Here is a 16,574-nt window from a genome sequence, read left to right as displayed (position 1 = left end):
AGTGGTCTACTTAATACCTCTGGATACCAAGATGGGGTTGCGTGGACTCTCTGCACAGTGCACTTTGTTTTTGTTCACTATTTAGAGAGCCAGCCTCTTACACATGATGTGACATTCACTAATATTAAACATTGCAATGTGTGAATTAAAAAAATGTACATTTGATTATAGTTATTGGTAACTTTTTCACAAAGCCAATATGTCTGCTTTATATATGTTGATGTGATGACCCATTTATAAAGCCTTGATAAAGCTTCTTCTGTTTTTTGGTGTTTTGACCTTTTGACAAAGCCAGTAGGTCTGCCTTTCTTAAAATGACACTATTATTACATCACATGAGATAGCTTTGTGTGCCTACGTAGGGGGTTTTTGGCCTGTCCAATGGTGTTCGAGTCAGGTGTTTGGGTGCCCAGCTTCACACCATGCATTGTGATGGATATTCTAGTTACATTAAAAAAAAAAAAAAATGAATTGAAAAACCCAAAGGTTAAACTTGCTTTATAGTTAGGAAGTGCACTAATATCTGACTACTCATTAAAAAAAAAAACCTTAGATGGCTCTCAGAAAAAAAAAAAAACTTAAAGGGCATTTACAGTTGTTTGAAAATGCCATCTTCGGACAGCTAACTATACCATTGTTTTAACCTTTGTTTAAATATATATTTTAATGATGCGATATGCATAGCATGAGTCACTCTATATACTTGATGTTAGATATGAAATCATGTTTTTTAGAAGTACAAATGCGATATTTATCTTATGGATAACATAGATGTGACTTAACTACTATTTACACTGTCCACCTATCTCTATCTTACATATAACTTTGAGAATTGGGTGATATATAGTGGTAAATCATCCTGCACATTAATATAAATGATAATGCTCAAGCTGTTTTGATGTATTCAAAGATGTGGTTTGCACAGTACAAGTCACTTTACGTATTCTGCGCAGGATACGGATTGACTATTTATGAATTTAACCATAGAAGAATTCACTTTACAGTTATGATGAAATGTGATTCACTTTATAACTTTGGAACTCGATATATGTCTTTGTTAAGAAAAGAAACAACTAGGTACTTATTCTATGGGTAATACAAATGTGAGTTGATTTGTCAAATGTTAATTATCTTTTTTTAACGCATCATGATGAGATTTTGGTAATAAATAACTGCACATTATGATGCAGACTAGCAACAATACCATGGTTTTAAAATGTTTTTGCTTATTTAATAATGTGATATGCACAGCACAGGCCACTTTCTATATTTTGCGCAGGACATCAAACTATTCAGAAAGAAGGATTTGTTATTCAGTCATTTTATGGGTAGCATGGATGTAATCAAATACGAGTACAGTTATTTAATTGTTTTGTTATGAGACACACCATTGTTATTCTCATTTTTGTTAAAATGTTTTCAAAGTTTGAAGAATGTAATTTGGATAACATGAGCTAGTCTAGGTATGCGGTGCAGGATTTGGAAATGTTGAAAAAATAGTACTTGTTATGCAGCCACTTCAAGAGCAATAATGATGTGATTTAAACATGCTCGAGTGGCTAATCAAGTATACTTGCCAGGTGATGACTAACGATATAAGATAGATGTGGACTTATCACAATGCACTTTATTCCTTTTTAATATGGCGTCCATGATGTCTTTGTTTGGTGGGGTTGTAAAAAGAAAAGATGGACAATGAATTTACATGGAGGAGTTGCTAGTGTTGAAGAGATTTGTACAGTGGAAGGCGGTCAGCCGAAACACGTTGATGTTTGTGTTTGGGAAGCACTGCAATTTAATAAATGAAATGAACTAATTCTATGCAGCTCTAATCTACTTTACATGGAATTAATGTTATGACTTATGGGGTGGCATGGTGAGCAAAAGAACGATGGATTAAACCCAGATCTATGACTGGGGGTGAGTGTTTGACAATGTTCAGCATTCCGTCCATCACTTGTTGTTTTTGCTTTGTTGCCCTAAGTGGGAAGGGTATGCCCAGACGTGGGTCCCGTGCTTCCCATGCCACTGGATTCAAGCTAGCCTGGCTGATGAGGGGTGAAACCCCGAAACCGGTCCCAGGATGCTTGTTTCCGGTCCAGTGAGGACCTGGCTTGGCAGTTCGGTCTGGACTGTTCCCATGAGGAACAGGGTCAAGACTGATTTGCATATGGCTGGGTCCAAACTGGGGTGGCATAGTGAGCAAAAGAACGATGGATTAAACCCAGATCTATGACTGGGGGTGAGTGTTTGACAATGTTCAGCATTCCGTCCATCACTTGTTGTTTTTGCTTTGTTGCCCTAAGTGGGAAGGGTATGCCCAGACGTGGGTCCCGTGCTTCCCATGCCACTGGATTCAAGCTAGCCTGGCTGATGAGGGGTGAAACCCCGAAACCGGTCCCAGGATGCTTGTTTCCGAACTGGGGTGGCATGGTGAGCAAAAGAACAATGGATTAAACCCAGATCTATGACTGGGGGTGAGTGTTTGACAATGTTCAGCATTCCGTCCATCACTTGTTGTTTTTGCTTTGTTGCCCTAAGTGGGAAGGGTATGCCCAGACGTGGGTTCCGTGCTTCCCATGCCACTGGATTCAAGCTAGCCTGGCTGATGAGGGGTGAAACCCCGAAACCGGTCCCAGGATGCTTGTTTGCGGTCCAGTGAGGACCTGGCTTGGCAGTTCGGTCTGAACTGTTCCCATGAGGAACAGGGTCAAGACTGATTTGCATATGGCTGGGTCCAAACTGGGGTGGCATGGTGAGCAAAAGAACGATGGATTAAACCCAGATCTATGACTGGGGGTGAGTGTTTGACAATGTTCAGCATTCCGTCCATCACTTGTTGTTTTTGCTTTATGGATGCCACAGTGCGGCTGTTGGTGATGTAGAAGAACTCACCAATATCACAATATATATATATATATAAACCCCTCTGAAGAGCTTTAATGAGAGCGAAACACGTGTCAGGGGTTGCTTTACTCATTCCAGGTTGGCTTGGACGGTATTTGACCAGTCCAAAGCTGTAATACTGTGCCTTGAGTGGTAAATGGCTTTTGTCATTTTACAGCTCGGCGAGGATGACACTGTGTCAATCCTTTGCTTAAAGATTTTGCTGTACAAATGGCAAAATACTTTGTCACTATCCAGCTCGGCGAGGATAGCACTGTGCTGATCCTATGCTTAAAAACTTTGCTAGATAAGCAGACATTTGAGGTGAGCAAATCTAGACTCGCTGTTGTTACAGGGTTCTCCTTACTAGAGTGGCTCTCCACCTAAAATTGGGAACTTCCCAGAGTTCTCCTTTGTTTTTTGCATAATTTATGCGTCACTCTAACCCTGAAAGGGATTTGGTTTGATATATATATATATATATATATATATATATATATATATATATATATATATATGTACATATATATTGCAGCAGCAAGTACTGGGTTACCACATTACACCGCTTCCCAGCAAAAATGATGAGTACTCTGGTCCGATGTGCGCATGAAATCATATTTATTGTAGCTTTATAGCTTCATAATGACAGCAGCCAATGAAAAAGCACCCAATGTGTTTCGGCGCAACCAGCACCTTGGCCACGTCATTTTCACTGGGAAGCAGTGTTATGCGGTAACCCAGTACTTGGTGCAGTATTGGCGCGGGACCCCTTGCCTGAACTTGCACTGCCACCGGTATACATTGGGAGGGCAACAAGGCCCTAGCAGTTGGTGGATTATATATATATGAGTATGTGTGTGTATATATATATATATATATATATATATATATATATATATATATATATATATATATATATATATATATATATATATATATATATTTTAAAAAACTAGTGGTGGTCGCCACTAAGTAATTATAGTTAGGACCTAGTTTATATAAGAAAAGGAGTTTTTGACACGCCGGTTGATGAATCTTCATGAAATTTTCCCCAAAATTTGATACTCACTTCAGCTGCTGTTTCAAAAGTTTTGGGATAATCTGTCAAGCAGGGCTGAGAAAAAGAGGGGTCCAAAAACACGTTTTCCCCATGCATTTTTCCATAGGAACTTTGAACATGGCTACAGCCCGAACCGCTATACGGAATTACACCAAATTTGGCAGAAACATAGCTCTTGGTCCAGAAAGAACCCTTTGGGTATTTGGTGTAATTCCCTTCAGTAGTTTGGGAGACAGTAAAGAAAAAAAACAATTGTATGTATAGGGACGCAAAGGCTCCGCAAGCCCTTCTGATATCATGCTGAGATCTGATTGGCTGCCAACACCTCAACGAGGAAGTGTTGGCAGCTATCTTGGGACTCAGCTTCATCTGAGTCTCTGAAAAAACATAAAAAAACAAAAGGAGGCAGAGTGGGGATACCAGGATCCCTTAGCTCTGGTATTGGGTTTCCAGAAGGGCAAGCCAAAAAGGCATTTTTTAACAAAAATGTTGCCAAAAATCGCAATTGAACCGCAAAATGAAATTTTTTTTTTTTTTTTTTTTAAACATGGGCTCCCACACTTGTTTCGAATGGAGTCCCCATGTGGGCCAGAACCTGGGGGCTTTTTAAAAAAAAAAATGAAGGGTGTGCACAGGGCCTCTCTTCTAAGGCTCCTTGAGCCCCAAGAACCACCACCTCCCCGGGGCTTTTTTTTTTAATATTGGAGGGGGGCCATGTGGGCAGTCTGCAGGGGGACAACCAACTCCCTGGGTTTTTAACTAATAAATGGAGGGGGTCTGCGTGAACCCCCCCTCCTAGGGCTGATTGAAGACCCGGAGACCACCGCCGCCTCAGGGCTTTATGAAAAAAGGATGGGGACCACCTTCCATTGTCTGCAAGAGCCCCGGGAAGCACCACCTTCCCAGGGCTTTAATCTCTATAAGGAGGGAAGCCGCGCGGGGCCTCTTCCAGGCTGTTCTTGGCCCAGGTGACCACCACCTCCAAGGGGCAGGCCCTTGAAATTGAAAGAACCAGGGCCACGAGGCCCCACTCCTGGAGCCATGTACGGCCCTGGGGACCACCACCACCAGGGCCAGCTCTTGCTATGTCCCGGGGGTCCTATCAAGCAGGCAGGGAAACAAACAACAAGATTGCTGTCACACACAGGGAGCTGCATGTTTAGCAGTTCCATGTGTGTGAGCACAATGCCGGCTCCCAAAGGAGGAGGAGAGTCGGCTGGGATCGCAGTGGCATTCAAGCTCCCCTGCGCTCCCCAGCGCTGCTTACTGGGTTCCCGGGGGGCAACCAGGACACATAGCTGGGCAGAGGGGGATGAGGTCCCAGGGCTGAGATTGGCCCGGAGAGGTAGGCTGTGTGCCCCTCCCCCTCTACAATGATCTAAAATCGTTTGAGGAGGTGAATGCATCATTGATCTATTGGAGCCCAATCTGTATGTGACTGTGACGAGTATGTTCTTTCTTGTCCACTCCTGGTGAGAGCAGAGTCCATGGTTCTCCCTTTTTAATTGCTATGAGTATGCAAATGTGAAAATCACCTGGAAGCACCTCCCGCTTGGCCCTGCACCATCCACCTTAGTAGTATGCAAAGGCCTTCCATCATTTTGCCAGGATGATGGACAGATTACCAAAGGGGCCCCTAGTGTGTTTGCCGCCTATTTGGGTGGCGTGTTCTTGATGTTGAGGAATATGAGGAAATCTTCACAAAACAAAGAAGCTCTTACCTAATATAGATAAAAGGAAGGACACTACTCATAGAGTCATGCATACACATACACTCAGAGACTTATTTTCCCACTCGGAGACCCATGTACCCGCTTGAAAACCCACTGAGGTACTCATGCATACAGTAACAAACCCACACAGAGACTTATACATGCAGGGTTGGGTGGTTATAAGGGGTTACCTGCAGGGCCTTGACACAGGTCAGGACCTGCGGCCAACTCCCGCCGTTTATTGCCAAAAGCCGTGCGTAGCCCAGGATTGGTGGTTGTAGGGGGTTGGCCGCAGGGCATGGGCTATGGCCATGCCCTGCGCCCAACCCCCACCGCGTACAGCTAAAGGCTGCGCACAGCTGTGGTTGGATTAACGTATAATAATGAAAATGACTTTACATTTAAAAAAACTAAGAAATTCACTGAATAAAACAAATCTCACAGGGACGTTATAGTTAGGACCTGAAATTACTTGCACAAAATCATAGAAATTCGGCAGTTATAGTTATGGTTAGCTCAAGTAGCTATAACTTGTGCCCTAAGGTAACTATAACTCATGCGTCTAGCTATGCACTGCTAATTTCTCCACATATTACATCACTCGTGACATCTTTGATAACCTCACCAATAATATCAGTGTAACATTTGCAGTAAAGTTACTGAGAAGAAAACTGTGCATGGTAAGGGCGAGAGTTATTGTCTGTTTCCCTGCCCGTGGGAAAGCTCTGCTTCCAGCAAGTGAGACATGCCTGTTCCTGAGGCTGGGGGGCTGCATGCCCCCCCTGCATGTCTTTCACTGTTTGCCCTGAGGACGTGGTGTAGGAAAGCCCCCTCTTTTTGGCATGTTACCCCCAATTTGTGCCTGATGTCAGTGTTTTTGACTGTGTCACTGGGATCCTGCTAACCAGGACCCCAGTGCTTATACTCTCTGTCCTCTACATTTTGTCACTGCATAATGGTAACCCAGTATTTCACCCAAAATTAGCATACTGGTCAACCCTTATAAGTCCCTAGTAAATGGCATTGGACATTGCGATTCCAGGGGATCCCTATGGGCTGCAGCATTCCTTTTGCCACCCATAGGGAGCTCATGAAAAAGCTTCTACAGGACTGCCATTGTAGCCTGTGTGAAATGGTGCACACACCCTCTCACTGCCATTTACACTAAACTAGGTCACTTATAAGTCACCCATATGTCATGCCTTCCAACCCTGAAGGCTGGGCGCAGAGTACCTGTGTGTGAGGGCACCCCTGCACTAGAAGAGGTGCTCCCACGTCGTCCAGGACCATTTTCCCCAGACTTCGTGGGTGTCGGGATGCCATTTTACGCATGCACTGGACATAGATCCCGACCTATGTACAGCTTCACAATGGTAACTCCAAATATGGGCATGTTTGGTATCAAACATGTTGGAATCATACCCCATTGCTTTTGCAAGCATTGGTTGTATGATTCCATGCACTCTGGGGGCTCCTTAGAAGACCCCGAGTACTGCCGTAACAGCAATCTGAGGTTTTCCAGGCAGCCACCGCTGCTGCTACCTCACAGACAGGTTTCTGCCCTCTTCTTGCTCAGGCAGCTCGAGCCCCGGAAGGCAGATCAAAGAATTTCCTTTGGAAGAGGGGTGTGTCACCCTTTCCCTTTGGAAATAGGTGTTACAGGCATGAGAGGGGTAGCCTCCCAGAGCCTCTGGAAATGCTTTGAAGGGCACAGATGGTGACCTCCTTGCATAATCCAGTCGACACCGGTTCAGGGACCCACAGTCCCTGCTCTGGTGGGAAACTGGACAAAGGAAAGGGGAGTGACCACTCCCCTGTCCACCACCACTCCATGGGTGATGCTCAGAGCTCCTCCAGAGCGTCCATGGGTTTTGCCATCTTGGATTCGAAGTTGTCAGGGCACTCTGGGAGCATCTGAGTGGCCAGTGCCAGCAGGTGACGTCGGATCCCTCTCCTGATGGTGCCCTCCTGTGTAGCTGACCAATCCCCCTTTGAGGGCTTTTTTAGGGTCTCTCTGTTGGGTGTTCTTCAGATTTCGGATTGCAAGACTCCAGCAGGAATCCTCTGCATCCTTTACTTCACCTATTTACCGAACAAATCTGCATCTGGACCCTCCAGGAACTCTACAAACTGCAACAAAGAAGAAAAGACAACCTCTGCAACATTGTATGTTCAGCTCGTGTCAGCAACTGCAACTGTTGCCAGGTTATGAATCCTCCGAGGACTGCCTGTCTTCAGCTTGCACCAGAAGAACGAAGGAATCTCCCTTTAAGTGAAGGAGTCACTTCCCTCCTTCAGCAGGCACCCCTCTGCAGTGACTACCGGTGGCTTTGGTCCCCTCTCCTGAAGAAGTGCGTGGATCCAGCAACACGGGTGGTGGAGTGAAGTGGTCCAGACTGTCCAGACGTCGAACTCAGTTTGGTGGAGATAAGAGCTTGCCTCCCCACGCAAGACAGTACCCCCATGCACTGTGTGTTTTGCAGTTGCCAAGGCTTGTTGGCATCCTTCCACGAAGTTCTTAGTGCACCGTGCAGCTCCGGCTCCCAGCACTCTATCCTGCACCGCACAGCTTCCCGAGTGGTTCTCCGGCGGCTTGGGATCCCTTTGTGTAGTGCTGCATGGGCCTCCTTTTGCACCTTCTTTGTCCCCATGCTGCCTGGTCTTCTGAGGGCTCTCTGAGTTGCTGAGAGTCCCATCTGTTTCCCCTCCTGCGTAGAAGCCACCAGGTCCCTCCTGGTCCCAGGCAGTGACATTTTCTGCTAATCGCATGCTTTGCGTGGGCCAAGGCTTATTGGCGGAATCCAGCGACGCAAACCAGACTGCATTCATCCATCTGGCGTGGAACATCTTATGCACCATCCAGGAACCCGAATTTGTCTTCTTCGGTGCAATACTGACTGTTGTTCCTCACCGGTGGTTCCTCTTTTGCATCTTCACCCGGGTTACCAGGGGCTACTGTTCTCCCTGGACTCTTCAATGCTTCATGGACTTGGTCCCCTTCTTCCACAGGTCTTCAGGTCCAGGAATCCATTGTTTGTGTCTTGTAGTCTCTTCTGGTTCTTGCATTAGCTTATTTCTCGTGTTCTTGTGTGTTCTAGGAAAGTCACTGTGATTTACCCCTGCTTTTCTGGGCTCTGGGGTGGGTTCTAGTTCTTACCTTTGGTGTTTTCTAATACTCCTAGCGCCCCTCTTCACACTACACTTTGGTAGGTGGGAAACCGTCTTTTGCATTCCACTTTCTTAGCATATGGTTTGTGTTTCCTCTAGGCCCATTTCTAACTATTGTGATTTTCACTGTTTGCACTGTTTTCTAAGTGTTTTTACAGATATTTCTGCATACTAGTGTATATAATCTGTGTATTACTTACCTCCTAAGGAAGTATAGTCTCCATGGTATTTTTGGTACCTTTATTTTTGTAACACTGGGTATTTTCTTTCATGTGTGTAAGTACTGTGTGACTACAGTGGTATTGCATGAGCTTTGCATGTCTCCTAGTTAGGCCTTGGCTGCTCATCCACACTACCCCTAGAGAGCCTGGCTTCTGGACACTGTCTACATTTCACTAATAAGGAACAACTGGGCCTGGTATAAGGTGGAAGTACCTTAGGTACCCACTACAAACCAGGCCAGCCTCCTACAGGTGGCGTTCTCCGGTGCTGCATTTCTCTCACTATTTGCCCCAGGGAGATGGTGATCCACAGGGTACCCCCTGCATATTATGAAAATACAGCCCTGGAGAAGTGGCGGCCCCCAGGAGAGGAGTAAGCCCCCACTCCTTTATTTTAAACGTGCCCCGGGACCTGGCCCACCCAGGGGCTTCATAAACAGAATCGCGTGAGGCCGTGGTTATTTTTTTTTATTTTTATTTTTTTTCTGGATTCACCACAAATTGCAGCAGGAATTAAAAAAAATGTTTTATTTGCCTTGGGAGGCGGGGTGTTGGGAGGGGGGGGGGTTCAGAACACCAGAGCTAAGGGGTCAGGGTGTCCTTACACTGCCCTTTTTTTTCTTCTCTTTTTTTGTGGGGCTCAGCGTCACTTGAAGTGTTGGCAGCCAATGAGAGCTCTGTATTTTCCTGCACGAGCTTGTTATTATTCGTGAACTCTTTATGCCTCTAGATATCTATATTTAGTTGTCTTTTAATTGTTCAAAAAGTGCTAAACAGATTTACACCAAATAACAGTAAGCACTCTTTCTGGACCAAGAGCTACCTTTCTGCCAAATTTGGTCCTAACCCGTCCAGCAGTTTGGGCTGTAGTCGTGCCTAAAAGCCCTATGGGAATTATAAAGGGAAACACGCGTTTTTGGACCCCCCTCTTTTTGCTCAGCCCCCGCTTGACAGATCACCCCGAAACTTCCCATGTACAATAAGATTCACTGGGACACTTGTTTTGGAAACTTTTGTTAAGATTCAAAGATATAGGCAACTCAAACACTTTTTTAATGGAAACATGGTCCATATATATATATATATATATATATATATATATATATATATATATATATATATATATATATATACACCGCCAGTAAGTAGTTTTAGTTAGGACCCAGGTTCCATAGGAAAAGCGTTTTTTGTTTTGCCAATAACTGAGGCACCACTTCACAAATCTTGAAGAAATTTTCAAAACTAATACGACAGTCAGTTCAGCTGCTGACTTGCACATTTCAGGGTGATCTGATGCTTTTCCCCCCAATGCATTTTCCCATAGGGTCTCTCGGCACGCCTACACCCCAAAACCATTAAATGGAATTACACCAAACTTGGCAGGAAACTAGACCTTGGTATGCAGATTTGTGATTTGGTGTAAATCCTTTCAGTTGATTCAGAGTTATTTAAGGTTAAAAATATAAGATAAATAGGGATGTGGATCCTCTGGCGGATCTGGGCAAAGCCCTGATTGGCTGGCCATAACTTAACAGAAAAGTTGTGGGCGCCATTTTGTTTGTCGCATCGGCTGGTGGGGTGGGAAAAGAATAGTGAAAAAACATATAAGTGGTCAGAATCCTGACCCCCCCAATACGACACAAAAGAGGGGTCCTCGTGGGCAAAAAATTGCCCAATTCTCTTTTTGTTCCAATCCGCGGATCAACCTGCATGGCCACCGCAGATCTCCGCGCGTCCCCCTGTGTAAATTCACAGAGGATCCACGGATCCAGAGAAAAATGGAAAAAAAAACACCCACTGCATCCAACCTCATGCTGCGTATGGTCAGAGGTCGTGCACGGTTTGGGTGCATGCAGCAGGGGTGGCCGAAGGGCCTGGCCATAGGCCCGGCCCCTGCCTCTAAACCCCCTGGCGGTAGTTAAATTAATGTGCATGCATCGAAATTAACTGAAAAAAACAAAGGTTACAAGTTTCTGAATTTACTCGCACAAAACCACAGAAATTCAGTAGTTCTAGTTAACTCAAGTAACTAAAACTCACTACCTAAGTTAACCCTAACCATGCACAGCTAATTATTCCACATATTACATCATTGATGACACCTTCTGTGGCATCATTAATATTATCACTGCAACATTTCTTTTAAAATGTTTGATGAGAAAACTGCATGTAGGGGGCGCGATTTATAGTTACCTTAGGGCACTAAGATAACTGACTGTCAAATCTGGTGATGCATGAGTGCAGCTGTTATTGAGAAAACTGAAAGCAAATAGGGGATATAACACTTTTGAGACTGCCCTTGAAAGCCCTTCAACTTGTGGTACCAGATAAATTCAGGAAGATTACTGCTAATTGTGGGATGAATATTGTGTGGATTGATTTATAGCGACCAAAGATAGAGGCTTTCAAATATGGCAGAGATACAGCTTGACTAGAGATACCATAGTTTACTCTCTAGCAGGTATCCTATCCTGAACAATTATTGTATTGCAATGATTTAAACAGATGTGCTAACTATGATATTTTACATGTATGTTATTAAATTGTTTTTAAGAAAGTTAATGGGCCATGGTAGGAAGGTAGAAACTGAACATATATATCAACTTAGAAATAGAGTAATGTTTAGAAAACAGCAACTGTGACATTCAGATAAAGGCCACAAGGTGCAGAAATATTCAGCAGTAAGGGGCTGGAGGGTTGATTTAAGGGGGGAAGAGTGCACAGGCTGAGGAATAATGAGCAGAGCAAAGAGACTTGAATTCTCGATTATGTTCTGAAACTCATTTTTTAAATAAATCCAGTTTATTTCAGGTGACCTCATCTGGAGTATTTTGTCCCCTGTTAAAGATCATATCTCTAGAAGGATGGATAAAGAGAGTTTTGACAGAAACTAGTGATGAACAGCAGTTGCTGCAGGGTTAAATTATGCCCACTACCACTTCCTCAAGAAGGTGGTGTGGTGCTCATTAATTTGAAGTTGTCTGTAAGTGGTATAGATACATAAGGAAGTTTGTGTAGTAGAGATATTCAAAGGGTATAAACACAGGACTGAGGTTTACTTTTCTGACTGTAAGAGTTTCTCAAATTAGGACAATTTTGGAATGGGGGACTAGCATAGGCAGAAGTACCATTACTTTTGATTTCAAGGAATGGGTAATAAACATACATTTTATTATTCAGCAGATGCAGTGGAGGCAACATCAGCTGCAAACATCCAGAGTAACACACATGGGCAAGAGTAAAGCAGGAAGACATGTTGAGTCAGTTGGCCACTAGTAGCATTGCAAGTTAGCAAAACAGGATCTGCCGGATTGCTTTTGTTTGTCATCAGAGAGTATGTTTTTGAATTCACTGACAAAACCACACACTTTCTTTAAGTGCAGTAATGTCTCAAGAAAAGTGAATTTTGAAAGAACAACAGGCATAATTTGTTTGCTAAATGTTGTCCGCATGGCTTTCTGAGTATTGCTTCATTAAACTGGAGATGCTTTTGTTGAAATAAAAGTAATGGTCATTGTGTGCCTCAGTGGTGATTTTCTTCCACCTCTCATTTGTGTTTTTCTCTGTTTCACTTATATGAGTATACCTCTGTTTTTAGGACTCTGCCATTTGATGTGTTTGTGCGCAGAGCATCTGAACAGGTTCATCAAGAATACTTCATCTCACAGGTAAGGGATGCCCAGATAGTTGTGTTTTCTTCTGTCAAAATTTGAATATTTACAGTGCAAGGGCTTGTTATTGCTGCTCTCAGTGGGGCAAAGGATTCATGGATCTGTAGTTTTTCTGGGGCAGGTATTGAAGAGAGAGATACCATAGAGTTGAGTAATGGATTATTGTTACCTGCACTCATCGGGGTTGTACTAAGAAGAAAAAAGCATCCTACCCGGAACATCCACTGTTGGACCTGGCCCTTTTTGCAGGGTCATCCCTCAACTTTTTGCCTCCTTCCTCCTATTTTTTCTGACCAGTTTTTGTTGGCTTTAAGGACTCTGGCCACTTTACCTCTGCTAACCAGTTCTAAAGTGCATATGCTCTCTGTCTAAATTGTATTGGTGATTGGTTTATCCACTATTGGCATATCTGATTTACTGGTAAGTCCCTAGTAAAGCACACTAGAAGGGCCCATGCCCTGGAAATCAAATGCTACTAGTGCACATTCAGCACTGACTGTGTCACCCACATAAGTAGCCATGTAAACATGTCTCAGACCTGCCACTGCAGTGTCTGTGTGGGCAGTTTTGCACTGTCAATTCAACCTGGCAACTGTAACCACTTGCCAAGCTCAAACCTTCCCTTTTACTACATATAAGTCAACCCTAAGGTAGGCCCTAGGTAGCCCCATGGGCAGGGTGCAATGTATTTAAAAGGTAGGTCTTGTACTGGCTAGCGAAATACTGCCAGATTTGGTTTTCACTATTGTAAGGCCTATCACTTCCATAGGTTAACATGGGGACTGCCTTTAAATATCTTTTAAATGCAGTTTCCCATTGGGAGCAGATAGAGATTTAAAGTTTGGGGTCCCTTAACTCACTCACAGTTTAAAAATACATCTTTTGGTAGAGTTGGTTTTTAGATTGTCTGTTTGAAAATGCCACTTTTAGAAAGTGAGCATTTTCATGCTTAACCATTCTGTGCCTCTGCTTGCCTGTGGCATCCACGCCTGGGTCAGACTGTGAGTTGGGCTGTTTGTAAATTCCCTCTAGACTGCCACAAAGGGAGCTGAGGTGTGTCCTGCATATCCTGTGAGTCTCCTTGTCTAAAGTGGGGAGGGAGGACCTGACACCTGTACCTGAAAGGGCTGCGCCTGTCCTTCCACAATGCAGACCCCAACCCACTGGAGTGTGTCTGGGGCCAGGCCTGGGCAAGGCAGGATATTGTAAACAACAGAGACTTTCCTTTGAAGGTTGCCTACTTCAAAGGCAAAAATTAGTATAAGTAGTGGACCCAAAACCCCAGACATTTAGATTGCTTCTGGAGCAAGAGGAACCTCTGCCAAGCAGAAGAGCTTGATGTTTGAGGAGGACCTGCCACTCTACCCGGTGCTTTGCTATGCTCTCCTGCTGCTGCTTCTTCTACCTTAAGAAGCAAAGGACTGGACTTTGCTTTCTGAACTCCTGTTTGTAAAGTTTCTTCAAGGGCTTGGACTGAGTTTGCCTCCTGTTAACTCTTAGGGATATCAAAGGCTTCACCTGCCAGCACCTGGGTACTCCTGCTCAGGACACTGACTTGCCAAGTGGTGGCAATCTAGTTCCTGGGCCCTTGGAAGTGAGTTCTAGTGAGAAAACAAGAAGATCCAGGCACCCCGACTCCGGAAGACTCCAGAACCAGCACTGCTGCCAGCAACCTGAAGCCGTGGTCCCCGATGGAGTGCGGCGACCCCTACCGACACTGCAGGCCTGACACCACCGCTGCCTCGCTGAAGTTCTGCAACTCTGTGAGTCCCGAAGTGCTGTGTCACTAACATCCATGACACCTGACTCCGCTGCAGTGCCTGTAGCCCCGTGACATGACTATAACCCCCTGAGGTCCCCCAGCGTGTCTTGACCTGCTGGATTCATCGACCTCCAAGATCGTCAGGAACCAGTGCCTCGCACTGATGCTGCATCACCTTCCCTGCTCTGCAGTAAGGAACAGATGCCGCAATGGATCTAGCAACACCACACCTCCCCAATTCCGTACACCGGCTTGTTTCCTCATTTACCAAAGGTACTGTACTTGGGGGTCTGTGCAACTCCATGACCGGCGCAACCCTCCTCGCGAGTAGCATCTAATTGTTAGGAACAACTCCGTAAAGTACATCACGCTAGCCCCAGTTGGAGCTATTGTGTTTCTGAGCACTATATTGAAGTTTAATCTTTGAAAATGTGTGTCTTTGCTTGTGTATGTTGGATTTTTGATGCTTTGGTCTTGTTTTATTCTGATAAATATGAGCTATTTGTCTAAACTGGTGCTGAGTGTTTTTGTGGTGTTTTCACTGTGTTTCTGTGTGTGTTGGTACAAATACTTACGCATTGCCTATGAGATAACCCTGACTGCTTGTGCCAAGCTACCAAGCGGGTGAGCAAGGGTTATCTGAGCTGTGGATCTCCCTTACCCTGACTAGAGTGAGGGTCCCTACTTGGACAGGGTGTACACTGACTGCCAACTAGAGACCCCATTTCTAACACCCACTAACATTCATCCTTATACAAACATGCTGTAAACATACATTCTAACTCTTCCTTCCCTCTAATGAACACAAAAGCAGAAACTATGTCTCCTTTGCCAATAATACATCTTGTCTAGAAACCCTAGGCAATTACTGTTGTGTACTAAACATACCATGCCCACTCTGAATTATCTTCCCTTTTGCCTTCTCACTGCCTACCCCAGGCATCCAGATTTCCCCCTCAGTCAGACCGAATAAAACGGTGACAATGTTGTCAAGATTTAGTAGCTTGAAAAACAAGCCATATCTGCAGTTGACTGGCTCACATGAAGGTTCACATTTATGAAATGCATCTGTTTTCCTCCTACAGCCCTCCTATTGCTTGGTCTAACCACAGATCTATGCTTATAATGTGAGTTATATGCTGTGGCCTCATTACGTTAAATGTAACTGCTCTCTCTAGTTTACACTCTCAAAAAAGTTGAGACTTACACTACCCTGTTAAGCATGGCCCTTGCTAAAGTAACCTAACTATAGTAATAAACCATGTTTAGAGATCTCTTTGTTGTGCCATTAAGATCATTATTTATAAATATATGCACAATTAATATAGTTCTCTTTTTTTGCTTCATTTAAGGATGAAAAGTATTATTTAAGGTCATTGGGTGAGGATCCACGCAAGGTAAGTTCTTGGCCATCAAAATAAGTTTACAGTGTTAGATTAAGTAGGTATGCTGAGAGTTGGTGGAATGACAACCTGTTAAGATCGCTATGAGTCTATGGTTCTACATTTACATATTTCTTTTTCTTTTATTGTGCCTTTTTCTTTTCTAGATAGCTTCCATGTTCTCTGGAAAGCCATATTTTAGAACAGTATGATTAAATAAGTCTAGACATGAACTTTGATTCTGTTGTTATTGTGTTACTGTCTAGACCAGAGGGCCAGTGCTTCATCCATTAAACTCTGAAATTGTCTACCCACATACTGGGTGGCCTCCAGTATGAAAGTACAGTCTGGTTCACTCAGCACAGCATATAACCTTGTACTGCAGGCAGGGACAAAATGGTATAGTCAACAAGGCAGTGGTTTCTGTCTGGCCCCTCTTGCCAACAGCAGCAGGGGCTTATACAATCAGCAGATTCACATTTCCAGTCCTTCTGGAGGGTACAGATCAGTTACCCCCTGTAAGCAAATTATTTTCCTATTTCTTTTTAAAGGGAACGTGTCAGTTGGCAGAACTGCAATACAGCAACAGGCTCAAGGGATCATATGATCATATATTCTCCAGTATTTGATCTTCCTGGTATTATTTTTTTAAAATTAATTCTTCTTGTTGACGTTCATCAATAGCATACAACAATACAAATGCAATTGAGTC

The 16,574-nt window shown here is 44.0% G+C and overlaps 1 protein-coding gene across 1 annotated transcript in view; it reads left to right on the top strand.

Annotated features, from left to right (window-relative positions):
* The window catches only part of TYW5 (tRNA-yW synthesizing protein 5), a 123,189-nt gene that overhangs the window by 32,786 nt on the left and 73,829 nt on the right, over positions 1-16,574 (top strand). Inside the window, exons 3-4 of the mRNA XM_069225769.1 lie at positions 12,646-12,715; positions 15,833-15,877. Of these exons, the coding sequence (XP_069081870.1) occupies positions 12,646-12,715; positions 15,833-15,877 (115 nt within the window). The remainder of the gene's footprint in view (positions 1-12,645; positions 12,716-15,832; positions 15,878-16,574) is intronic.

This window comes from Pleurodeles waltl, chromosome 3_1 (genome assembly GCF_031143425.1).
Source record: "Pleurodeles waltl isolate 20211129_DDA chromosome 3_1, aPleWal1.hap1.20221129, whole genome shotgun sequence".
NCBI classification, from domain to species: Eukaryota; Metazoa; Chordata; class Amphibia; order Caudata; family Salamandridae; genus Pleurodeles; species Pleurodeles waltl.
Note: the sequence above shows the minus strand (reverse complement) of the source record. Positions and strands in the feature narration are given on the sequence as shown.